The following is a 26,446-nucleotide window of genomic DNA, read 5'->3' on the forward strand; positions in this document are numbered from 1 at the left end:
TCAGGGTTGGAGGGGAGTCTGTCCCAGCTGACATCAGGTGAACTTTAAATCCACTAGAAACAACTGACAAGAGACAGACTTAGCACCAGGAAAACAAAAACATTATATTTTGTCATCTGCTCTAAGATGGTGGCGATTGGAGATACTGAAAACACATTTTAATTGGTTGTTTAGCAACACACTTTAACCATACAGATTTATGCAGTAGATGTTATGAAGCACAAATATACGCATATCTTACTCTACAGAGTTAGTAAACTGTAACAAAAGTCAAATAAGAATACAATTTGGAGATTATTGGATCTACCTCCTGAGCCATTATTTTTCATTTTTAATGCCCGAGTGCATTTTTCAGAATGTTCTTCAAAATTTTCTGAATATTTCTTTCTTTCGTCTTCTTTTTTTTATTTAATTCCACTGTGGTTCATAGACACCCAGATGAAGCGGCGACGGAGTAAAACAATACTTTTTTCGCAAGCATGTTTCCTATATAGAGACATTTCTCATCCTCTTTTATTGCTTTCTAACATAATAAAATATCACATTAGCCAGCAATATACATAAGCAGTAGTCAGATTCCAATTTTGCACACATACTAAATCGCAATGAGAAGTGTTTCTGCCAAGCCTCCTCTCGATGATATTGCTGTAGAGGGTGATACCTTATAAGAATTGTTATACTGAGGAAGTGTTAAACATGTGTCAGCAAAATATCAGAAAAAACAGAGGAGGTTTCTTGGTGTTAGATGCAAATCACCTTAACCTTCATGGAAATGACATTCTATTTTTATGAAGAGCCATAAATCCAGTTGACTTCTGGAGTCTATCCTTGTTGGCTTGGGGTAAAAGGCAGACGACACCCTGGGCTGTTTGCTAATCAATCACGCATTATGAATGAGGCAAGTGGAAATGTACCCAATAGCAGTACAAAAGTCAGTTGACACTACGTAACCATTGGCCCTATGAAGTTCTAGTTTGGAGTAAACAAAGGGACAAAAAACAAAAACTTGAATGCCAATAATGCTGAGTTGCCACCGGATGGTTTGATATGCATCCTGTATATCAGCGTTTCCCAATGTCTAGCCAACACACATAAGAAAAATCTCACAGCACACCACCAAACAAAAATGCCCCAAAAAGTACAGGCTACTGAAATACTAACGATCTCATCTGAATTTATTCACAAATCTATTCAAAAGGTCACTCACATACTCCATTTATACTAAATATTTACAATTAAATTGGTAGCTCAGGATTGTTTCTTTTCGTATTCACGGGAGAGGTTTGAGAATTAACAAGACATTTCTAAAATGTCAAGTGAATTAGGAGAAATCTCCAGCGCATATTAAAAGTCACTTGTCTGGCCTAAAGGGAGTGACCCAATTGACACGCGAGCCCGAGCAGCCGCCAACGTTTGCGGCATGTTACGAGAGGCTCTCTCACCAGTTATAGGCGGCAGGCAAGCCGTGATCCCGCCCCCTCCGCGCATCTCGAGGCTTCCACAGCATCCCCCAAATGATCATCCATCACTGACATCATTAGTACATGTAACATTTCATCATGCCACCGCCTTTATCGTATTGAATAAAAAGGAAGAATGGGAAAATAATCAGTCCGTCACTAAAGGATATCATTTCAATTAATCATATCTTAGTCTTTAACATGCAGTAAGCATACTTTGTATGTGGACAAGCACATACTTACAAGAAGGGAGTGTTTTGTTTCTAACCTTCTGTTTTGAAAGTGAATCACCTTTCCACTTGGCCCACCCTCCAAATCCTGGTTTGTTTACTTCTTGACATTAAAACAACAAGAAGTGGTTGTTACATTCTTTTATGAAAATTGAATCGTTAAATTTAAAATAAAAATGCATGACAAAATTGTGACGAGTGGCAATTTCTGCAATCAGAAGTGTTGCTGAGCTCTGATATAAACGAGGCAGTAGATGGCAATGAATGGCGTTAAAGCATGAAAACACAGTAAACATAAGTTAACACATACAATTTATTTTTACTATTGCTATAATTTACTGTTTACAATTTACTACTTCAATGACACCGATCCTAAAATGTTTTATATTAGCGCTGCAACTAATAAGTATTTAAAATAATCAATTAATCTGATTATAATTATTTTGATTAATTGATTAATTAAAAATCAAAATAATAATGCCCATCCTTTTATTAAAAAACAGAGCATAATTGACAAAAAACTGATTATGACGTACTTCGTGATTTGGTCTATAACATGTCACAAAATAGGCAAACGTTTGTATCATTCTTTTCCAAAGTAAAATCAGATACATGCAAATGCCTTATTTTGGGCGGCTGCATAAAGCTGAAAATATTTACTTTGAATGAATATTTACTTCCACGAATAGATAAACAGAGATTCGATACGAATAGTTAGTTGTAAATAGTTGCTGATTGATTTGCTAGTTGACTAGCTGTCAATTAATAGATTAATTTTGCACCTCTATATTAATATATTAATATTACCGTACATTAATATATTAATTTAAAAAAATCAATAGCATAAAACTTGTGGGCCAACATATCTGTATTGGTGACCTTGTGGTTTACAGAGAATGATATAATTTAGAAGATGACGGTGATAGACAAGACAGAAAGTGGTCTACCATTTGCATTCTGGGATGGGGTAATCAATGGAAGTGGTGATGGTTCAATTTCAAATGTGACTCCAAAGGAAAATAGAAAAATTACAATTCTCTATGCACATTCACACTAATAGGTTTCCTAAAAAGATGATTGCATAGTTTTGGTTTAATCCATATGAATAAAACAACTCCAATCAAAATGATACTGTACCTCTTTGGTAAAGGTAACACCTTGAAACTCCAGTACCTCCTGCATGTGACGGAATTGCAATAGGATTCATGCAATATTCACTCACACATTAAGGAGTAGTTAAAAACTTACCTTTTTACATCTGCACCTACCTACATTGAAGAGAATTTCTCCTGATTAATGCCCCACCTCTTCCACATGTTTAATCGAAATTGATTGTAGATGTGTAGTTTTAACGATATGAATCAGAGTGATGCAGATTGAAAACTCACATCGACTTTAAAACAGTATGCAGAGTCAAAGGATGTATGTTTCCTTCACAATTGTCAAGGCCAATCCATTTGATCGACTTCAAACTTGAGGGTGTCAGTCTGTCTCTCTATCCTTCCTTTCTTTTTTAATTTAAAGTTACAAAGCCAGTTAAACTTTTGTTTCCTCTTTCCATCACATTTCTCATCCTTTCAAAATCCATCCATCGCAATCTGTCAGCCTGAAAGCACCTGCTGTTGTTCACATGGCGACAAGGGTCAGGAGTGCATGTGTGTGTGTGGGGGGGGGGGGTGGATGTGTGTGTGTGTGGGTGTGGGTGTGTGCGTGGCCTATTTTTAACAATGTGCTGAAGACAACAACTGACAACCTCACCATCTGCAAACCGTATCAGTAGCCCGTGTCAAAAAGTTTTCTTGAGCGGAAAAGTAAACTTGGAAACACATTTATTTGCAATCCATCCATCCATTTTCTGTAGTGCCTGGCCTCATTAGAATTGGATGAAATAGAGTCTATCCTCGCTAACTTTCGGGGAGAGGCGGCATACACCCAGAACTGGTCGACTGTCGATCACATGGCACGGATTCACAAACAACCATTAACATTCACAATCACACCCATGGATAAGTTTTAAATTAAACTAATATCCCTGTTTTTGGAACGTGGGAGGAAGCTAAGTAAGATCTTAACTGATTTTTAAAATGTGAGAGACCCCTATTTTCCAATTGCAGTACGATTAAAGCAAGAACACACTGAATACAAGGATGTTGTTCTTGTAAGCTAGGTTAAACCAAGGAGGCATCTGTTGGAGACTTGTGAAGGCTTGGCTAGCAAGATTTGTGTTCTAAGGAAGAACGTACTTGGCGAGTTAACGAGCCTGTACTCTGCGTTCTTCATATTTAGAAACAACATCTACACTAAACACAAGTGGCACAGCCCAAAACCAGTCCGTCGTAGTAGCCTACCTGGACAGACCTGTGAGAGGCAGCATGGCGCCTATAAGTGGTAGAAAAAGAAATGGAGGAAGCTATATTGGCTAACTGTTTGCTTAACTAGTAACTGCATTGCAGTTACAAACACTTTTATTTATTTATTTATTTATTTCACTGCATGTTATTTTTAAACAAGCAGCAAAGTGTATAACGACACAGTACTTGGTCAAATTTACGGTAGTCGTCCAGTGATTATTTGCAAAAGAATTTCAAAGGGCTTCACAAGCCCACAGTGACATCCTCTGATCTAAAATGCTAGCCCACGACGACCGCACAGCTCGCCATCGCTCTGCGACAGGCCCAGCGAAACACGCTGCTTTTGGTCCCGGCAAAGGCTAAAACGGATTACAGCGCTCACAACGGCGCTCTGAGGCCCCAACCAAAAAGGCGCCCCTTCAGCCAGCAGGTCAACCCCCGTGAGGTTTCCCTGCCATCCTGATAAACTCTGTCTCTACTGAACCCTTTTCCTCTGTTCTTCAACGGTTTGGTGAATCTCCAGTCTAGGGTCCTGCATCTCGGGCTAACACGAGACCATCTGTAAGTGCAACTTTGCAAACATTAACCAAATTGGTGCAAGCAATTAGGTTAAATAGTGGGTCCCATGTTCGACTGATTAGGGAATTCCATCACCTCGTTTAAGACCGTTTCTCTTTTCCTGTTTATTTTTCTTTGATTATTTTATCATTTTAGTTTGTTTCTAGTTCATGTAGTTATAGTTTGCTTCTTATGAGTTCCACGTAGATTTTCCCAAACAGATTAGAAAACAAACGTGCACAAAATCAAAACCTGATAGTGTACTGTGTGTGTGTTTTATCAATTTATATTAACCTCTAAGCTGAACAAAGAACTCACAAAATTGTGAAAAGGGTACAACCTTCATTTTAATGACTGATTCAACAGTAACATTTTCGAAAATAGATGTGGTGGTCTGCAGGCTTGACTTGACTTAATTTAAATATTAAATTAAATAAATCAATTAATTAGTCAATTGATTATTAATTTAATAATTAACAATTATTGATTTAATAATTAATTGGACCGATTTCCCTTACACTATTATCATTACCGTTACTTATTTTTGCTGTATGTATCATAGCTCATTGTTTATGTTTGGTAAGAGTTAGCTGCTGTTTTTTTTTTTTTCTAGCTAGGAAACATCACGTTTTTTCAGACACAGGACCACTGTACTCTGTTTGAATTGGAATGAGAGGAGCTAGCTGCTGTGTCATGTGGATGTGTTAATATGAAAGCAAAGGTGCTTTGATAGCAAGCTAACTGACGATGCACATTATCATTACAACTTCTGATAGGACAAGAAAAGGGAAGAGCAAAGAGAGGACTTAATATATATATATATATATATATATATATTAGAATAATAAAAAATAAAAAAATAATAAAAATTTTTTTTGGGATGGCCTATTTTACTCCAGAAAAAAAGATGCAGGCCATTAAAGTGTAGGTATGTAGCGTTATAGTGCTGATGTATCCAATCCAAATGAGTTGTCTTCCCCCAGAAATAGACACAGTTAATACTGTGTCAATATGTGTGTTATATTTAATCATGTTTATCTGTTTAATTGCTAACTCGTGATTGGAAATTCCGATTCTCATCATTGTTTCTAATGACGCAATTTCCTTTCACTTCCACTGTCAGCCCATAGTTTGTCATTCAAAAAGTCCATTGGGTGTGACTGTTATCTTCGGACCTGAGACTTGACCAATAAAATAATCCAAACAATTGATTGTTGCATCTGCTGGACAGCTAAAATGTTATTCATATTGAGTTACAAATGATGTTTGGTGTCTGCAATGTGAAACTAGTGTGTCACCTTCCCAAATGGCTGATGCCCCACCAACCAATTCTTTTTTTTTTCTTCAAGTCAAATTAATTACTTTTTTCCCTACCATAGGAAATGCAAAATCACTATTCTTAAGAGTCAGAGCTTGTCTTCAGTGCAAGAACAATGAAATCCCACATAGAGTTTAAATTAAAGTGAAGACAGCCAGACAAGATCCTGTGACCTGATGAAACAAGATTTGAACTCGTTGGCTTCCATTTTAAACTGCACATGTGGAGGAAATCTGCTTATCACCTGCTCTTCTGCCAACACAGGATGGAAGTCTCCTTGCTATTGCTGTACAATGACAATTTTAACTAATTGTGTTCATTATTTTTCTAGGATGGGGAGCAATTTGTTTTTTTCATTTTGTCAAGAATGAATTGAACAATACTGAGGAACCTTATTGGGCTTTTATTGATTCAACCGTGTTTTTTTGTTTTTGTTTTGCATCTTAATTGTTTTAAAGGAAATTGGGACCTTAAGCGCTGTTCTGGAGTAATATTGGGAATAGTATTGGGGTAGCTGTTAGGTGCAAAAGTCTGGACACATTAAATGGAGTTATTGCATCAAGTTCACGAGAATCTTGCAAAGCACATCAACACGTGTATCACAAATTGGAAATCATACCAAAGTTATATGTTGGCAACGGTGAAGTTTTTCTTTTTTGTTTCTCAGACTGGTATATTTTAATACATATTAGATTACTTTATACTATTTTATTTTATGATTGTTAACATGTACAGCATATAATGTCAATGCATATGTAGCAACAAATAAATGCATCTTGAAGTGAGGGAGATGACTAAATGTGACAGGAGATTTGAACCATTCCTTCTATATGTATTTTACTCACCAACAAACTCATTACCAGTAACAGCTGTCCTAAAACTGTTTACATTCTAATTTCAACTCGTAGCAAACGTGAGTGACGTCATGTACGTCGTGATTACACGATTACAATTTCTGCCCTGAAATAGCCCGGTCCAGGCTGCTTTTATGCTTCTCTCATCTACGAACAGAGTATAAAACAAAAGGAAATGAAACTTTACACCCAAATGCCAATATGAAGGGAGCTCTTACATTTTAATAAAGTTGAGTTGAGTTTGGAATTTAAAGCAGTGTTGTGCATTTGATCCTTTGATGTGGACCACCATGCAATTCTAAAACCATATTAAACCTAAGAGGAACTGTTATACTGTAAACAGCCCTAAATCATACAGTATACCCACAACACAATACAATATACATACAAACATAATTACATCACCGTTTCCCTTCTATTCGTCGTGGCCCTCAATGGGTTCCCTCAGCTCGGATTTAGCGCTTTGTCGGCGAGCAGAAGAAAAGAGTTTAACTTACCGACTTACTGCAAACAACTTTAGATTAGATCCCGCAAAAGCCATTTCATTTCCCTGCTGATAGAGAAACGTCCTTGTCTATTATCAAAGCAGTCTGCTGGAGCAAGTCAAAGAGTATTTTTTCAGCGAGGTGTACAGTCTATTTCAATGTCAAACACCCACCTTGCTTTCACTTGTGTGCTCTCTGTCAAGGCTGATCTCACTCAATAGAGCCACATGAATAGCACTGCCCAAGTTGACATTTAACTGGAAATTCAATAAGAAAAAAAAGAAGTTATTTTTCCTTTTCCCGCAAACTTGACTGTGCAGGGATGTGATTAAAGCGTCAGTCTGACTTATAGCTCACTACGATGAGCCTGTATACACTCAAAAAGCTCTGTGGTCGAACAATTCATCTAAACCTGAAAATAAAATGATGGCAAAAACAACTTAAAAGCTATCAACAACCAGTTACTTGAATATTGTTTTTAACACTATATGACAATTAAACTTACGTTTCGTTCATGTTATAAAGTAGCATCACATTCAATGCAGTCACACCACAGCATCATCATCAACGTTAAGGTAGTGTTTATTTCATATGTGGTTAACTTGATTTTACAATAAAAAATAATGTTACCAGGAATCTACACCTGGAATAGATTATTTCTTCCATTTCCAACTGGTTATGTTTGACAATTCAAATTGACCGTGTTCCATATCCAAAAGTCAATGGTTTGTGTGCACCCCAACACACACACACACACACACACACACACACACACACACACACACACACACACACACACACACACACACACACACACACACACACACACACACACACACACACACACACACACACACACACACACACACACACACACACACACACACACACACACACACACACACACACACACACACACACACACACACACACACACACACACACACACAAGATGGTAGATCAGACTGTTTTAATTGAATATCCTTATTGTCATTGTAATCTAGTCTAACATATTACAGTGGCTGGATGAGTCATCTTTTACACGCACAAAGGACACTTTTGCAGTCGTTGCAACAGAACAATAAATATCTTCTTTTTTTTTTATTTCATTAAAATGCTTTTTATTGGTCCAACGATCAACAATATTGGAATATGGCTGTGAACATAAAGAAGCAATGTAAGTGGGCACTCCATTAGGCATACTGTTAATGGAAAATGTATCCCTCTGTAAACATGCTAAACCTTTTCCTAAAAGACAAGCATCATCTAAAGCAAATTAGTCATGTTGTGTTTGTATCAATACAATTGATGTGTGACGATTTATGAGAAGAGCTGCCTCAGGCGAAAGCCGTGAGGGAAATGAGATCAATCCATTTTGGTAATTGTCTGATGATAAATGATCCGCTCTGCACACTCAATTAGGTTTAGTCCTCAAAAACCATTAAGTGGATCGCCTCCGTATGTTAAATAATGGGTACATTTTTATTTGTCTAAACACCTGCCCCTCACTCCCACAGACTCATTTTAATTTTTTTATTGTTTACTATGTTAGGTATTAGAACAATTAAATGCTTGTCCATCACAAGCTACACAAGTAAAGTTGCATCGAGTTAATGGCAGAAGGTACATCCACCTGTCTCACCTCTCATACAACAGAATCAGGGCTGGACTGGCATCTGCCCTGCAGGGTTGGGAGGGTTACTTTTAAAATGTAATCCATTACAGTTACAAGTTACCTGCTAAACTTTTTTAGTGAGTAACGTAATCCAAGTACCATGATATTTAAGTAATGTAACTGGATTACTTTTGGATTACTCTAATATTGAGTATGCTCATGAAGACAAAATACAAATAAATATCACCACATTATATATTCTATACAATGTGCCCCTGCTATTTGCGGGTGATAGGGACCCGGGCAGCCTACAAATAGCAAAAATCCTTGTGTAATTAAAAAGCATTTAGGCTATTAATTGATTGATTGATTGATTGCCATATGCTGTTTTCGAACTGTCACTGAAAGAAACCACACCTCACAGTTGGATGGATGGATGGATGGATGGATAGATATCCAATGAGGATAACGATGCGTGACATCAACTGCAAAAATAAACTTTTATCCCAGTCACAAGTTTAGCCGTGTATATGTTGTGTATGATGTTTAAATAGTGAATTGGTGGGAGGAAGATTTGTTTGGAAGGTGTAACTCACATTATGGTTGTAGGCTAGCGGGCTAGCTAGCAAGAAGCTACAGCGCGTAGCATGCCGCTGGACTCTCAACTCAAACTTTCGCTCGCAGTAAGTAACAGTGAATGCCGGTCGGCATTTCCTCCACCCGTCCGTGAAGCTTTTTCAAACTGCCCGCGTGTGGAGGACACGACGTCATTTCGTTCGTCTCCACCTCCCCGACATGTAGCAATGGTCGCACTCGCACGGGCGTGCACTCGCTCGCTCTCTTGCTCTGTCCTTCTCTCTCTCTCTCTCCCTCTCTCTCTCTCCCTCTCTCTCTCGCTCTCTCTCTCCCTCTCTCTCTCTCCCTCTCTCTCTCTCCCTCGCTCTCACTTGCTCTGTCCTTCTCTCTCTCTCTCGCTGTCTCTCTCTCTCTCTCTCTCTCTCTCTCTCTCTCTCTCCCTTCATTCGCTCTCTCTCTCTCATCGTAGAAATTGTAATCCCTTGAAGTAATGCCCATTTTTAATAAATGTACCTGTAATCTGATTACATGTTTTTTCCTGTAACTGTAATGGAATACAGTTTTTAAAAAAAATCTGATTACGTAACGGCGGTACATGTATTCCGTTACCCCCCAAGCCTGCCTGTATGCCAGATAGCAAGTCCAGCCCTGAACAGAATAAATTATGGCTTCCGTTCTGGTAATCAAAAACTCCAACATTTCAGTATTATGTACATATTTAAATGTACGTACATGTAATGCCATGACAACAATCACTTGATATACAACATAAGATATACATTTTTATTTTGTTTTATAAATTGTATCACATAAAGAGACAGTGTGTAGAATTTTAAAATGTTCAATGTTCATTAAAAACCCACTATTCAAATTGCAATAATATGCACACAAAAAAAAAAGTTCTATCACATCAACGTACATTTTATCGTAGGTCTAGTAATCGCTAACTATATTAAAGGAGGCTGACATGTTTCTCCGCCATATTTCTGCTACGGACACCAAAGGAGAAGAAATTCACGAACGCATGCGAAGTGTGGTCTTGAGGCTTCAAAATGCACACACATCAAAATTAGGTCATTGTATTCTAGTAGTTGACCAATAGGTGGTACTAAATTCTACACAATGTCCTTCAAGCAGTAAAAGCTATGACCAGCAGATGACAGCAATGGTTCTCTTTTGGCAGAGCCATATATAGAAATAGTTTTTTTGGGGGGGTGGGGGGGGGGGGGGGGTTGCACTCATACAAACACGCACACATACAAACATGGTCTCCCAGGCAAGGAAGCGAACTTACACCAACCTGCATCGTAGGCAAGTGACGGTGTATATAGAGAGAGTTTGGATCACTTGGTTTCGGCAGGGTAACAAGATGGCGTCCATATGTCATGTGAGCAGCAGTTGACCAATCACAGCGTGACCAATCACAGCTTGACCAATCACAGCGTAATTGGTCTACTGCTGGTCACATGACATACGGACGCCATCTTGTTACCCTGCTGAAACTGAGTGGGCCGAACTCTATATATACGGCTGTCTTTTGGATAAGATTACTGTGGCTCAAAACAATGCGGAAGCTCATAAACATGGTGGAACTTTGGAATTTTGACTGTTTACAAGCGACTTATGATTGACCAAAGTGTTTGTCATGTTAATATACAAACTACAAAGAGTGTCACAAAAGAGAAAAAAGATGGTGGAGATTATGTACATTTAGATGTAGAAGCGATGATGTTCATGTACACTGTATGTCGTACAGTACATACACACAATACTACTAAATAGTGTGCAAATAGTTTGTAAAGTTTGTCAAATGTTACACTGATGATCATTAGTAAATACATTATTTTGCCAACAAAAGCACATTTTCATTGTTGGCAATTTATAGAAGAAAAGTGACTTCACAGATGTTTGAGACACCACAACACAAAAGCAAAATTATTAGCATAAACGTCACTGCTGTGCATAAATGATATATTTTCACAAAAAGCTTGTTTTATGTGCTTTTTGGTCAAAAATACGTGATTTGGCTGAAACCAACCATGTTCTTCTGCTGATTACTAAAAAATGGAAATTATAGTATAGTTTATTAATTATTAGTAATTATAACTATTTGTGATGAAACATGGGAGTCTATTTGGTATTTCTGTGTTTACATAGTCAAAAAAGACAATATTGGGTGAGCCTTGAAAGATCAGCCAGAAAGCTCTAAATTGGCTGGCACTCAATGGGCTCTCTTTAAAAAAAATGTTTATACAAATCCTGGCTTTGAAAGAGTTAAGAGTACTTAACTAAAATGTAAACAATGAAAATGGAGCTACCTGTATCGATATAGTTTGTGGTAAAATCAAAAAGAGATTCCCATCTGCTGGCTGTGTTGTTTTAATATAATAAGAACACTACATATCAGTAAATCAACATAGCTCGTCCTTGACACAAAGACACTGAAGCCTTCCACCAGGGTGCAAAAAAACTAAATGATGACCTACGCCCACCAATATTATTTATACAACCCCCCCCCCCCCCTTTGGAATTAAGTGCCATGCGTATTAAAAGTCAGTTGCGTTTGCCCTCAATGGGACTTTGAAGATGCTTTTTTCCCCTTACATATGTTTACAAAGACGGCAAGAGGAACAGGCAAACACACAAACACAAAGCCGCTGACAAGGACAAAAAGGTCATCCGGGTCTCAGCTGTGATCACGCAAAGGCATTTTAAGAGGGTCGAAGCGCTAATTTACAATAATGGCAAAATGGATCAAGGATATAGTTGAAATATACAATGAGGCTGCATATTTATTGCAGAGCATGTCAGCGCACAAAACATGAGGCTCAGTCCATCTGTTCTTCTGGGTCCCGCTTTGGACAAGTAAGAGTTGCATCACTAATGCTTTCATTGATCACTGGGCCTTTTCATTCATCACCAAAGGGTCATTATGCTGCTTCCATCTAATGGCATTGTTTAAACGTCAATCTCTCATGTCTAAACAAATAGCCTGTGCCACTTTGTGTGAGCATTGTACACATTATGAGAGCAGCAAGGGGGGGTTGGGGGTCATTTGGATTTGTATGTTATAGAATTGCACCGTCATTAACAATCATTAAGTATCCCATCAGACATCCTTGGTATTTTTTCTTGAAATTCATTCCAACACACACTAAGACAGACAGACAGACAGACAGACAGACAGACAGACAGACAGATAGATAGATAGATAGATAGATAGATAGATAGATAGATAAGAACATTTCAGTCACCACCTTAAAACCCATCAACTGCACAGCTACAAGCAAGACATTCTTGACTAGCATACAATTGTAACAACAATTACCACTGTACTGTATATTAAAAAGAAAAACAATCAACTGTGTCCTAGCTTACTTATGGGAACTAAAATTGAAATAAATACATAAATAAATAAATAAAAATGTTGCATGTTTTTTTATTTTGTTCAACCCTATGTTGAACATACAAAATGATTATTAATATTCTCCCTCAATACTAAACCATTTGGCACACAGAGGGTTGAGCATGTGGTGTGCTGTACAAACTGTGAAATAGGTTTTTAAGTAACACATGTACCGGTGATGTGATAAATAGTATATAATCGATTCTGATGACGTACAACACAAATGTGATAGTGCGGTTTAATTCCACAAAAGAGTTTGGCCATCTACGTGCTCTCCCTCTAGTGACAAACGACACAATGATCTCTATGCGCCACCTGCTGTTCGAAAGCATGACTGTATCTCAGATTCATTTAATTGTAGTCGTTCTGAAACTTTTGTATACCAATAGCCTACCACCTAAAAAATATATGTTTCGCTCTCCAAGCTCCTCCATCATGACAAACATTCAAATACAGTACATTTTGCACAGCTGTGTCAACATTACCACTAAATTAAAATGTACCGTTCTTGAAAATGCAAATGTATTGTACTAAAGAGTTAAATACAACTGAAATTCACTTGGTGATTCTTTCATATATTAAAAGTAGTCCAGGTACTACCGTGGTCAATTAGACCACACTTAGAATCATTGATTTATTGCACTCACAGTCATAAAGTTATGATACGACTATATCACAAACTATATTTAAGACATTTTGACTGAGCCTTTCCTTTCCCCACATTAAATTAGTAAGATTTTGTTACAAAAATTAATTTGTACTCGATAAGTCTTCAAATATTGTTTAAAAAAAAACCTGAAGCATAAGTAAATATCCGCAAGATTATAGCTATATTGTGCTCAGCCTTATGAATGAGGCTCTATTTTAACTTAAAGCCAGCCAGGGTATCCAAAGTCCAGCCCTGCGGGCATTTGTGGCCTGCCACGTATTCCAATAATAAAAATGTGTTTTCACTTGGAATGTTTGTAAGAAGTGATCATTTGAGAATGTCAACACTAGCACGGTTAACAATGTATTGCATATTGATGTTTGTCTGTTTCATACCTTTTAAAATCAGTTATTTAATGTGAGTAATCATTACAATGATAAGTGTCTTCGCACATATAAATATCATTAATTGCATATAGATAACATTGTTTATTTGGGCAAATGTATTATTTTAGAAGTGTGTATCAAAATGCTAGTCCTTTGCATTAATCAGCACATAAGTAGGTTGCAGGTTGAAAAAGGTTGGTGAGCTATATATAGTCTTACAAGATTTGCTCAAAGTCTTGACAGTTTGACCGCTAAATTTCACTTCTATACTTATTCAAGGAAAAAAAAAAATTCATGCACTACATACAAGTCAATTAGCAAATACGCTCAGCTAAAAATTTACCATATACTCACCGTGTGTCCTCAAAGGGAAAAATTAATCCGTCTGTATACAGGACGTTGCCTCAGTGAATCAAAACATCAGTTAATTAATTTCAGCAGTAAATCCTTTTTTTTTCTTTCTAAAAAGAGATCAGTATTGTTCATTCGGTAATGTCATCATTGCTCTTTTTTTTTTATGTGGGTGAGTATATGTATGTGTATGTGCGTGTGTGAGTGCGTGCGTGTATTCGTTAGTTCACCAAAAACCTATTAATTCAGCAGTAAATCTAATATTGCTGTATGGATTCACTAAGCACCCAGAAATATAATTCCTAAAATTACAAAATACCTCACTTTGGTGAACCCATGTCATTTCTTTTAGACACTCGTATTTTTGTTGTACACCACAAATATGCAGACATGCAACTTAAGGGGTGCGCCATGAGCAGTTTCATTGGGGCTCGGTGCCTTGCTTAAGGGCATTTCAGCAGTAGTCAGGACTGGCATCTTGCTGATAACAATTGCAATTTATTCTGCTCGCAGTGGACCATGACCCTCTCGTTCCAAAGCCAAATATGTAACAGATGAGCTACTGCTGTCCAACTATCACTTTATACATACACACTCTACAGACAAAATACGTGGAATGATAATAATCTCCAATAAAATGTGATTAACTGCCACCAGCTGTGGGAAAATGTGTAGCTTTATTTGAACCCAAAACCACGGGGAAGAAAAAAATTGGTTCCTTGATTAAAATACTGCACCTATCATTTAATGAGCATAAAAACGATTTTCAAGTTACAAGTGGGATGCTTCAAATGCATTATTGTCTCCTGAACACAATCTTAAATCTCAGGCCATTGCTTTCACAACATGGTTCAATCATCAGGCAACACACCAACATATTTGGTACATTGAGACGCTTTAGAAGGAAAAAAATGCAATTTTGATACAGTTGTGATTTAAGTGGTCACACAGAAAATATATGGAAACATGATTTAAAAAATAAGAGCGCATTTAATATTCCGTATGCATTTTGTGTCACAATGTAGGTCAGTTCAACAAAAGACACAAACGTGCCACGATCGCAGTTCACCTCTCTTTCGGCAAAGTCTCTCAAGGGAAACAGAGGTGAACATGAAGAAACGGAAAGGGTGAATATTTGGGTGAAAACTGATTTGATGATAAAATAATTCCAAGAAGAAAAGCGAGAGTAGAACTGAAAACTTGGATAAATTAGGTTCAAAACACAAGAAAAGAAAAAAAGACCACATGTGCAGAAAACCATTGTTTGGTCCACAGTGTTGTGTGTAAGGTGAACCAGCTCAAGGTGCAAACAGTCCCATCAGAGGAAACATCCTCTGGGTCTCAGTCACCGCCCACCTTAAAAAAACTAAAACAAAAACAACAACTGGGTGGCAAGGAAAGAGACACTGTTGTGCCCAATCCTGCCAGTGGGTGTAGCTGTTATACTGAGAAAAAAAAGCAACCATTTTGCTTTCCCGCCACAACACACAAGTCAGTGCCTGTTGGACAATAAAAATACTTGTATATATAAAAAAAAAAAAGAAAAAAAAAGTGATGTAACAAAAGAAGGGGAAAAAATGGACAACAGCAGCAACTGACTCAGTCTATCTTGACTGCAGCGTAGATCTTTCTGATGAACATGTAGGCTGCGTAGAAGCCGATTGTGCCCGTTAGCAGCCAGAAGGACAGAACCATCAGGGTGGTGTAGCCAAAGTACAACAGCGACGGGATAAAATCCACGATGTCCAGCTGCAGAGGAACCAAGAGGGGACAAGCCGTCAGATCTTTATTATTATTTTTTAAGTCAAGTGTTTTGTCTTCTTGTTAATAGTTCCTATATCCATGAAGCTTGTTTTCGGGAGATTTTGTGCTGCAACTTGTAACATCTGACCGATGGGAGGCAACACTCACATATACAAGACATGGCATCCAAAATTTTGTACCCAGACTGCCCACTAATCAGCTTGGGTATCCCTTTGCACGTCATGCTCACATTCTGAAAATCTTGCTAGTTCTATCATATGGTGTTCTTGGCGCAAAGCCAGCATTTACTTTGCAATGTGTGACTTACTGCAACCACAGGGAAATCGGGTGCAAACCTGCGCTCAGCTGTCAAACCTTGATCCGTGTTGGCGCATATATATATATATATATATCTATCATTATAGTGTGAACTTTTACCTTGTTGACAAAGTAGAAGATGGCATACACAAGGACATAGAACGCGGACCCTCCTGAAACCAGGAAAGTTCTCCACCACCACCGGTAGTCCTTTTTTGAGGGTTAATAGACACACAAAACACGCATTGTAAAAGTTGCATATGGCAACAGCAAGTTCTGCTCTTTGGCAATTCCAGGAAAATGCTGTAGATAAGCATGTAGTAGCTTGAAATACAATGAAGCAACATGTTATATTTTTGAAATAATACTTAGTATAATAAATACTGTACATACATATTCAAATATTTTGAGAGATTTTTTTTTACCTCTGCACACAGCTGGAAATAAACCATGACAACGCTGATCTGAGAGCAGGAGACCACCAGTATGATAAAGACCAGAAACAGGAAGCCAAAGAGATAATAAAACTGATTTTCCCAGATGGCCTAAAGACAGTGAAGCACACATATGGACATTAATATACATTACTGTGAGGGAGTGCTTATAGCAGCAGTTATTCAGTAATCACACTTACACTGAAAATGAAGAAGAGCTCGATGAACATGGCACCAAATGGCAGGATCCCAGCCATCAGGATTCTAATGAAAGAGGGAGAAAATAACAGAAAGGCCTCGAATCAACCATCTAAAAAGGAAGACAGATGAGATTACTGGAGCTGTTCAACACTCACCCCACAAACTTGTTCATGTACCAGCGCTGTTCTGGGACCTGCCGAGGGATCTGGTTGGTGCGCACGGGGTTGTCATACGGTTGCTTGCGGAAACCAAAGTAGTAGCCCAGGTAGACCAAGGGCATGGAGATACCAAACCACATACACAGCAGAGCCAGCATGGTCGTGAAGGGCACCTGAAAAGGTGGGAATGGAGGTTAAGGCCAGACATCCATAGAGCGACATAACATCCAATGATGTCGTCACAAAAAAAAATGGGACTGTTCATTTTGTCCTCATGTAGTATAATCCCATTGTGGGCCTTATTTGTGTTCTATCAAGTCGATAACATCTGGCATTTTGAGAAGCTGTGCTAATCATTCTGTATAATTTCTATTAGATCATGCAGATGATGTGGTGTGTTTGGCAGTTTGGCCACTCACCGCCCCAGAGGAGTGCTCTCCCCAGATGAAACAGTTAAGGACGAAGCAGATTCCAAATACCACAGCTGGATACAAAGTGGCGGTCTAAGAGAGATTACACAAACCTTTTCAGAGGCACAAATAGCAAACACAATATACAAATATAAATATATACATTAATTGGGAGTGACACCTCTACACCATTTAATCAGAGGCGCCTTAATGCCAAATAAGGTTCAGAGGTTCTACTGTGAAGGGTGTCCCAAAAGTCCCTGTAACACGTCCAATTTTCTATTTTGTTTCAAACATTGTCTGGATAAATGTGAGGCCATGAGCAATTGAAAGCTTCTGTTACCATCACTGATGAAAAAACAACAAACTCCATTGAGCCGGTATTCACACAAAGCTAATAAATGCCTATCTGCCTGCCTGGCTTGATACATTAAAATTTGTTCTTGTAGCAGCTTCATTAAATCTTAGTCCATTTGCCATATTGTTCAATGTACAGGTTTGTATGCTGTACATGTGATGTGGATTTTTTTTTTTTTTAAATATTCCAGATATTAATAATAGAACCCCAGTTACACATCAAATAATCTAATAAAATCACCAATTTGTGTCGGTAAAGTTGGGACCCAAGGTTAGAAAGGTTAAGTGCCCCTGTGATAAGAAGCTAATCTTAACACTTACACAAAATGCTCCTTTCCTCCACCGATGGCCTTTCAGTGTGCGGTACAGTCTTCCAGCAAAGTATCCTCCAAATACACTACAGACAATAATTACAAAAAAAATAAATAAACATGACAACCTGATTCATGGCATCTTCTTGGTGAGGATTCTGGAGTCAATGGTTCTCACCCCATAAACATGAAGAGGAAGCATGCAGTGGTCATCAAAGCCCCTCTGCTCGAAGGAGATAACATGCCCAACATGGCAACAACTGTACAGAGACAAAGGAGGAACAATCAGTCATGATTAGACAACTTTTGTGGTATAAGTGACAAACTATTTAATATTATTTTAGACGGTTTGTTACACGTAATTTCACTTAAATAAAATATATATTTTTAAACTAGGGATGTTTGCTAGTTATCCCAAACGAATGTATGTAAATATATGAACATATGTACAAATCACAGCCAAATTCAGTAATGGGTATGATTAGCAATAAATAAACCAAGACTCACAGATGACAATAAGGATCATGCAAAAGAGTTGTATCCCTGAACCCAGAAGTGAGCTGAGAATCATGGGATACTGAGGTGGCCTGAAGACATCACCGTGGACATTCTTCCATCCTGACTCTTCCATTGTGTCTTCCTGATTTGGGCGAGGCAGAAAAACAAACAAAAACGGTCACATGACTAAAGTATCCAGTCTAGCAAGATGAATAGTCACATTTCACCAGAGACTTACTATATCATCCTCTCTGTTGTAATTTGCAATGTCCTTCCTTAAGGTTCTGATGATGATCATACTCAAGATACCTGAGCGACAGAACACACACTTATGTAAAGCATTTGAGCAAGGAGACATTTTCAATGAGCAATTTAACCAAACATCCCTCTACAGATTTCAGGAAGGGGGGAAAATTTTAAATAATTGTCATTAGTAATGATGTATAAAGTATCATACTAACCCAGAACGATAAACGTTATGACGTTATTGTCCATTGTGAGCACATGTACACGTATGACATCAGCTGCACAACACTTTCTACAATGAGGCTGTTGATTGATTAGTAAGATTTGATAACCATACCAGACAGGAAGAAGACAACCACTACAGAGTTGACAATCGAGAACCAGTGGATCTGCACGTCGCTCATGGTCAGGTACGTGTCCCAGCGAGAAGCCCATTTCACGTCACTCTCCTGCAAAGATCACAAGACACTCACATGTCCTTATCATATATTAATCTTAGCGGAAGCCACAACATTTAAGGTGAACGACGTCATTCGATAGGTGACAGCGTTACACTGATTCCTTTGTGCCAACTCACTCACTTTCCAAACTTCCATTAAGGAGTGCTGGATTATGGAGTGCATGTTTACCTACACAGGAAAAGGTGGATCTGGTTGTATCTGGTGTGACGTGGGCAGTTCTTCTGACTTTAACATGTATACTTGTCAATTACATTCTTTTCAATGGGGCCAGGTGAGGGAAAATCTGATTATGCTTCACTGTAAATGTCAAACTTGGAAACAACTTCACTGATGCACAACCTCCAGTAGATGACATAATTTGTCTACTGTTGATTATAAAAGAACGGGACAAGGCAGAAAGGAGAGTCTATTCTGTCATTTGGCAAATTTTGGTTTATATGTAATTATTGAACATAAAATTGTGTGGGTATTGACATTTTTGAAATGTTCTAAAATGGCTGGCAGTGAATAAGTTAAGTTATGGTAAAGTAATAGTTAAAGAGAAGTCAACTCAAAAATGTTTTTAGGGGAGGAGCCGAAAATGATGACGTCTAAAGCATCACTGGCTGTTGTACCACGTAACTGCTTTGACGAGAACTTGACATTTTGCCGCGAGGTTTGAAAGCAATATAAACCCTTCAGGCAGCATCTCCATTCAAAATCTGCTGCTGTGAGCTCAGTGTTTGGAGAAAGATAATTACATGTATACTAGAGTTTGTAGAACGTTTGGAGAGGAGAGAGAGTCAAGTGTACGTTTGTCAAACTACATTCATCAGAATCCTTAAAAAAAAAAAAAAAAGGAGGGTCCTTGCCACTTACACTGCAAAAACTAAAATCTTAAGTAAGATATAATTTCTTAAATTTAAGGTAAATTTGCTTATTTTAATTTGACAAGTTATTTTGACTTAAAATGAAATTGTCAGGCAAGATCATTGTGCTTATTTTAAGATAATTACTACTTAATTATCTTATTTGATCAAGCAGTCTTGGCATTGAGTGTTAACAGCCAGTGGGAAAAAATACAAGTATGAAAACAGATGAGTGCAATATGGTTCATTTCGTTATATTCACTAAACTCTTTTTTCCACATTTCAATACCAGCTTAGTGGTCTAGTGGTAGAGTGCCGATCCTCAGACTTGGGAGGTTGTGGGTTCAATTCCTGGCTGGGTCATGACAAAGAAAATGGGACCTATTACCTCCCTGCTTGATACTCAGGTTAAGTTATCCCAGCGTTTAAAAAAAAAAAAAAAATACTCGCGTATTTTAAGAAAATAGTTCTATTTATTACAGCTTGAAAAAATGACTTGTTTTTAGTCTGAAAATACTATTTTTAAGTCCGCAGCAATTAATATGGGCCTAGTATTATTTTCCAAAATCTTACAGGTAAATTTAAGTTAAATTTTCTTGTTCTGTTGGCGGATAATTTTGCTTATTTTTTTCTTAAAATTTATAGTCCTTTTTGTAGTGTAGTCAGCGTACTAGCTGCTAGGCTTTTAGACCGGCAGTAGTGCACTTGAATATTAACCTGGGGGACATGTGGACATGTGGGTTTGACCCTCAGGCAAGACCGTCTTCTGTGTTGTGTCTTCAACAGTCACTGACCTTCCATTGCACCGAGTAGGTGAAGAGGACCTCGTTCTCCTTGGTGGGGTCAATCTCCTGCGCAGCAGAGCCACTGGCATCTGGCAACGTGCAAGTCTTCTCTTTTTGCTCAGCCATCAGATCTGGGAATATATACAGGCCAAGTTCTCATGTCGATTCAGACAAAAGTGAATCAAGAAGTGCTGACAACGAAACTACCTTCTACTTTTACACTTTGGGGAACGACCTCAAATCGCACCACTCTGTAGTTGTGCTGCTCGCCCTCTTCCAGTTTCTCCCTGTGGAAGTACAGGATGAAGGAAAGGTGGTTGTGCAGATAAAACTGGAAGGGAGGGAGGAAAAGGCACAGAATTAGTATGTAATATATGCTCTTGTCAAAACAACTAGAACTGGCATGATTATATTTTGGGGGGTGAAACTAAAACAAGCAAAAACAAACTTCCGAAAGGCAGAGATGATTTACCTTGTTGTTGTCCACAAAGCCCAGTCTGTAACCATGTTCAAACTGGGTATCTGCCATCATGTCCTTCCTAAGCTCCTCTTCTGCTCCCGGCTCTCGATTGAGATACACCTCCAACCTGGTGGCTACTGGCAGATTATCTGCAATACTACATGAGTAGAGGAAGGAGTTGGGTTGGGTTTGCTTGATGGAAAACATCTCCCAAGTCCCAGGATACTCACAGGTGAACATAATACTCCTCCTGTATTCTCTCTGCAAACAGCTTGCTCTCTTCTTTGCTGAGCGTTTTCTTATCGCACACCACCTCACACTTCTTGTCATTGTGCATTTGCACATTGAAGGGGGTGTTAACAATTCGGTCCCCACGCAACACCTCACCTGCAAAAACGGGGTGAAAAAAAAAAAGCATTTGTGAGAGTTGCAACATTAAAACAACATTACTCAGGATTTTGTTGTTGACCACCACTTACCGAGGTTCTCCCCTTTGTAGACAACAGAGGGAGGTTTACAATACGGCAGGGAGTAGTATTCATAAGGAAGCTGGGTATGAGAGCTTGTCATCTTCACAGCCTGCAAAATAAATTATGACACTTTAAAGATGGACAAATGTTGCCCAGGTCAGGATGTGGAACAGACGCTAACTGCAGAGGTCTTGAAAAGGAAGGGTCAATCAAAACTGCAAATATTGACTCTTTACATAAAGTTAATGTCATTGTCAATAAAAACTGAAGAAACGCCTGTAATTATACTTCTGTTTATCAGAGCAAGATCTCACAAAAAGATCTAAAAACACTAAAGCAGCAAACTTTGTGAAAACCAATACTTGTTTCATTCACAAAAATTTTGGCCATGGCTGTTGGAAGTTGGAACCACGAAAATATATCCGCTCTCTGCTCTCTAATTGGCTGAATCGGCTTATTTGAGTATATTTTCATGACGTGTGAGGTTTAAATTCAAAACAATGAGGCAAAATGCTGACAAATATTGAAAATCCGAAATTATTGCTGTTTAGAAGAATTTTAAAAAATGTGAAATACCAGGACCTACAATGGAGGCAGTTTTACTGTACATTTGTGTCTCCAGTTCCAGTTTTCCATCCACAGAAAAAGGAAGACCCATGTGTATAAAAAAAAAAAAAAAGTTATATCTGAGAGTGCCATCCATACATCCACTTTCTTAACCGCTTTTTCCTCACAAGGGTTGCGGGGGTGCTGGAGCCTATCCCAGGCTGGCTTCGGGCAGTAGGCGGGGTACACCCTAAACTGGTTGCCAGACAATCACAGTGCGCACAGAGACGAAGAACCATCCACACTCACAATCACACCTGGGGGACAATTTAGAGTGTTCAATTAACCTGCCAATGTGGGAGGAGACCGGAGCACCTGGAGAAAACCCACGCAGGCACAGAAAGAACGTGCAAACTCCACCCAGGAACGCCGAAGCCCAGACTCAATCTCACGTCCTCAGGACTGGGAGGCGGACGTGCTAGCCAGTCAGCCACCGTGCCACCTAGTTGAGAGTGTTCTTACCTTAATATCTACAATATCCCCTGCATGAAAGTCCCGGGGAGCAACACCAGGAACGTAGAAGGGAAAAACCACAGGCAACAAGGACGAGAGCAGCAAGGCCCACCACGTCTCCTGTAACAAACGACAAGTCAGGAATCAACTTAAACGTATCAGCATTTTTTCAGTGTGGACTACAAAAAAAGAGAAACACACAGATCTGTGATGTCAAAAATAACCCCATTAAAAAAATCAATACCAAAGTGCTTTGGAAATTGATCACACAGTTGATTGGACAATGCTGCTAACAAACAAAGCTTGACAAGTTGACAGACTCAAGATCTGTAACACAAAATGAATGATCTCAAGCAATTTTCATATGGGAGGGACTAGTATTCACCCAGAGAATCAGTAAAGACGCTGTTGTCTATCCGCAGAGCGGCCGGGGGCGTTTATTTACCTGAACTGCAGTACCTGGCAACAAAATGGAGTATGGTGTCTATTTGAGGAAGTTACAGACAGAGGTGAGGAAAGGCTATTACTAGGGCTGGGCAATAAATCGAATTCATTCAATACAGCGTCATTTTAAAAACCGAATCGTTGAAAATTTGCTACATCGTGAAATCAAACTTTGTCTTTTGGATTATTAAAAGTGGTTGTTCTTATGTTCTGTTACATCAAAATATTTTTGTGAGTTATAATTTTGCACAAGTGGCAAAAAGCTGGATGGGTGCTTTACAAGACATGTTCACAATTACAATCGCTACCAACTCCTTAATTGTGGCATTTAAGCACCAACTATAATTACTTTAATTAAGTTTATGTTAAAACTGATTTAGAATCAGTATACATGATTGTTGTCTGAACATTTTGCACAGGCATTATTTTTGAAAAAAATGAAACCATTAAAAGCTTTTTGAAACTGATTTGGTTACTGCACAATAAATTTTGTAAATTAAGATTTTACTCTGAAAAACACGATATTCGGTCCCAATCTAAAAGGAATAAACTTTATACTCAGAACAGAAGAGAGTATTTTTTTTATTTTTAATAACTCAACAGTTGAGGAACAATCACAGAATCTACTGACCCATGCCACTCCTACTCGTTGCCAATATATTGTAGGTGTCAGGTGGAATCCTCCTATACCTCTTCTTTTTTCTTTTTTTTTATCGCTTTTGACTGGGACACTAACAAAAAGTCTAGTGGTAGAGTGGCTGTCTTCCTTGCTGAATGTTGTGGGATCGGTCCTCATTCCTTGAGCGTTTTCTGTTTTTTTTTTTTTTGTATTTTACTCTCTTCCAAGTGTAAAAGTTTACTCTGTTTAAAGTGGGACCGAATATGGTCTTTTTAGAGTAAAATTTACGCTAAGAAATTTACTGTGGGGTAAGGCTAATGACGTCCAAAGTGAAAGCAGATGTTTGTACAGTAAATGCCTTATTTTAATTTGAACACAAAATAGAATTGGTCTGCTTTCATGAAGGACTATTTTTACAATCAATAGTTGTTGTTACTTAATTTGATAATCAATTACTTGGCGCTTAATTGATTTATTTTGACGCCTCCAATCTGTAAAATATGGTAATTATTGCGCTTACACACACACACACACACACACACACACACACACACACACACACACACACACACACACACACACACACACACACACACACACACACACACACACACACACACACACACACACACACACACACACACACACACACACACACACACACACACACACACACACACACACACACACACAGATCAATCACAATATTATGACAACATAACACAATAAAAGACCTGTATATAACGTGCTTTTACAAACATATATTGTCACTGTAAGAGTGGTATTAATATAGCACTATATCATGGAATACCAACAGCAACACATAATACAGTACTGGAATGAACAGTATACACCACTCCCAAGATCCAACACAGCTTCATACACTGTGTGTTCCAAATTATAATGCAAATTATATTTTTCTCAGATTTTCCTATATGGTCAATGCAAATTACCATCTTAAGGCATCAACCGTTAAGAGTTTAATTTGAATGTTTTTGTACAACTCTCCCAATGACAACAGTATTAAAAAGCAAATAAATGCAGTGTTCCAAATTATTACAGACAACAGTGTTTCAAAACATCTGCATCTGATTGGTCAAAGTCAGATACATACAAGGTAGCATACAATTCCATATGAATTTATAATGTCTTACGCATACTGGCATGTGCTATGATCGAGATGACGATATTTTTTCAATATATTGCAAGTCTATCATGAATGCAAAGGACACAAATTCAGTTATTCCAACGTTAACCCAATAATTGACAGCAGAATAAAACTGAGCATGGAAGCATGAGTGTGAAAAGGGAATTTGGACATAATAGGCAGCTGAAAAGTATAAGGTTGTTACTAAAAAAAATCGTTACAAAATAATAAATAAATAATTAAATGGTTACTTTTTTTTGGGGTGGTGGGGGTGAAAGCAATATTTACTAGAGGAGAACTATGATGACGTTTGGTGTGTTATTGTAGATAGCGTTCTACATTTCTCTGGTGTAAAGCTTCAGTGTGAAAAAGCTTCATTTAATGTAGAAGAACATTGATAGCTCAGTCATTTCCAAGTAGCTTGCCAAACACTGATTTGTTGGAACACCTCTGAGCAGCAACCGCTGCACAGTCAGCAATATTTAATGATGCAGCCTGGGATGACAACAGCCTGTTTTTGTCTGGAAACATCAACGAACGAATGAGTGACCGTTTAGCAAAATCGTCCCTGGCCTCCTCTGCATTGTCAGGACAGTCCAATGGACCTGACAAACACATCGGATCCGTTTGAGCAGCCACGAAGCTAAGTAATGTTAGCTAACTACCAGGAAGTTAGCAAGAACGTCAATACCAAACAACAGTCACATCGCTACTAAATTTCAAACTGTTATCTATAGAGCAATATAGAGACATAAGTGACCCATTAAGACACTGCGTCTGTCTTAAAATTGTAAGAGACAATCAGGAATGTTTGGTTAGAAGGAAATTAATCGTTACTCCACTCACCATAGCCGCGGCCGCCATTTTGAATACGTGTCATTGGTGACGTCACTGAACTTTTTCCCCCTTTTTTTTACCCTGAGTGTCCGCTTCTTAAACGCTTGGTGAAATTTATAGCATTATGGTTTAAATCGCATAATTCCAAGGAGTATTATGTAAGTAAAAAATAATTGTTGAAAAATTATCAAGAGGGTCTGGCTGGAGACATACACTGATGCGGGGACTAGGCGGTGCTATAGCCCCGTCAGAAATATATGTAGCCATATTTAAGCCCATTTGATCTCGTCAAATCCCTCGCACGTTTTTCTCACTGACAGTTATACACATTTTCTAGATTTTGACAGTTAAAATTGTTTTTAATAATTTCAAGGAACATATAGTAATGTTAGCCTTGCTGT

At 38.2% G+C, this 26,446-nt stretch overlaps 2 protein-coding genes across 5 annotated transcripts in view; both read right to left on the bottom strand.

Annotated features, from left to right (window-relative positions):
• chrna4b (cholinergic receptor, nicotinic, alpha 4b) overlaps window positions 1–11,894 on the bottom strand; it is a 39,404-nt gene extending 27,510 nt beyond the window's left edge. For 2 of the 4 annotated variants that reach the window (XM_086068037.1, XM_086068036.1), the window contains exons 1-3: window positions 11,766–11,894; window positions 7,430–7,513; window positions 7,269–7,361 (exon numbers count right to left, since the gene is read on the bottom strand). The gene's annotated coding sequence lies outside the window, so the exon portion shown is untranslated. Of the gene's footprint in view, window positions 1–7,268; window positions 7,362–7,429; window positions 7,514–9,467; window positions 9,797–11,765 lie in introns of those variants that run through there. The other 2 variants (XM_086068038.1, XM_086068039.1) reach the window with 2 other exon arrangements.
• A 3,068-nt stretch (window positions 11,895–14,962) lies between these two features.
• Window positions 14,963–26,078, bottom strand: tm9sf4 (transmembrane 9 superfamily protein member 4). Its single transcript, XM_086069572.1, has 18 exons — window positions 26,055–26,078; window positions 23,008–23,118; window positions 21,949–22,048; window positions 21,700–21,856; window positions 21,482–21,626; window positions 21,217–21,340; window positions 21,019–21,140; window positions 19,253–19,364; window positions 18,908–18,978; window positions 18,679–18,811; window positions 18,350–18,431; window positions 18,182–18,257; window positions 17,513–17,596; window positions 17,091–17,266; window positions 16,935–16,998; window positions 16,726–16,845; window positions 16,421–16,510; window positions 14,963–15,988 (listed from the first exon to the last, which is right to left on the bottom strand). Exons 1-18 carry the CDS (start codon window positions 26,070–26,072, stop codon window positions 15,839–15,841), a joined length of 1,935 nt encoding a protein of 644 aa, XP_085925698.1. The 5' UTR covers window positions 26,073–26,078; the 3' UTR covers window positions 14,963–15,838.
• Window positions 26,079–26,446: the final 368 nt, after the last annotated feature.

This window comes from Leptonotus elevatus, chromosome 2 (genome assembly GCF_054856555.1).
Source record: "Leptonotus elevatus isolate MCC_2025b chromosome 2, RoL_Lele_1.0, whole genome shotgun sequence".
Lineage (NCBI taxonomy): Eukaryota > Metazoa > Chordata > Actinopteri > Syngnathiformes > Syngnathidae > Leptonotus > Leptonotus elevatus.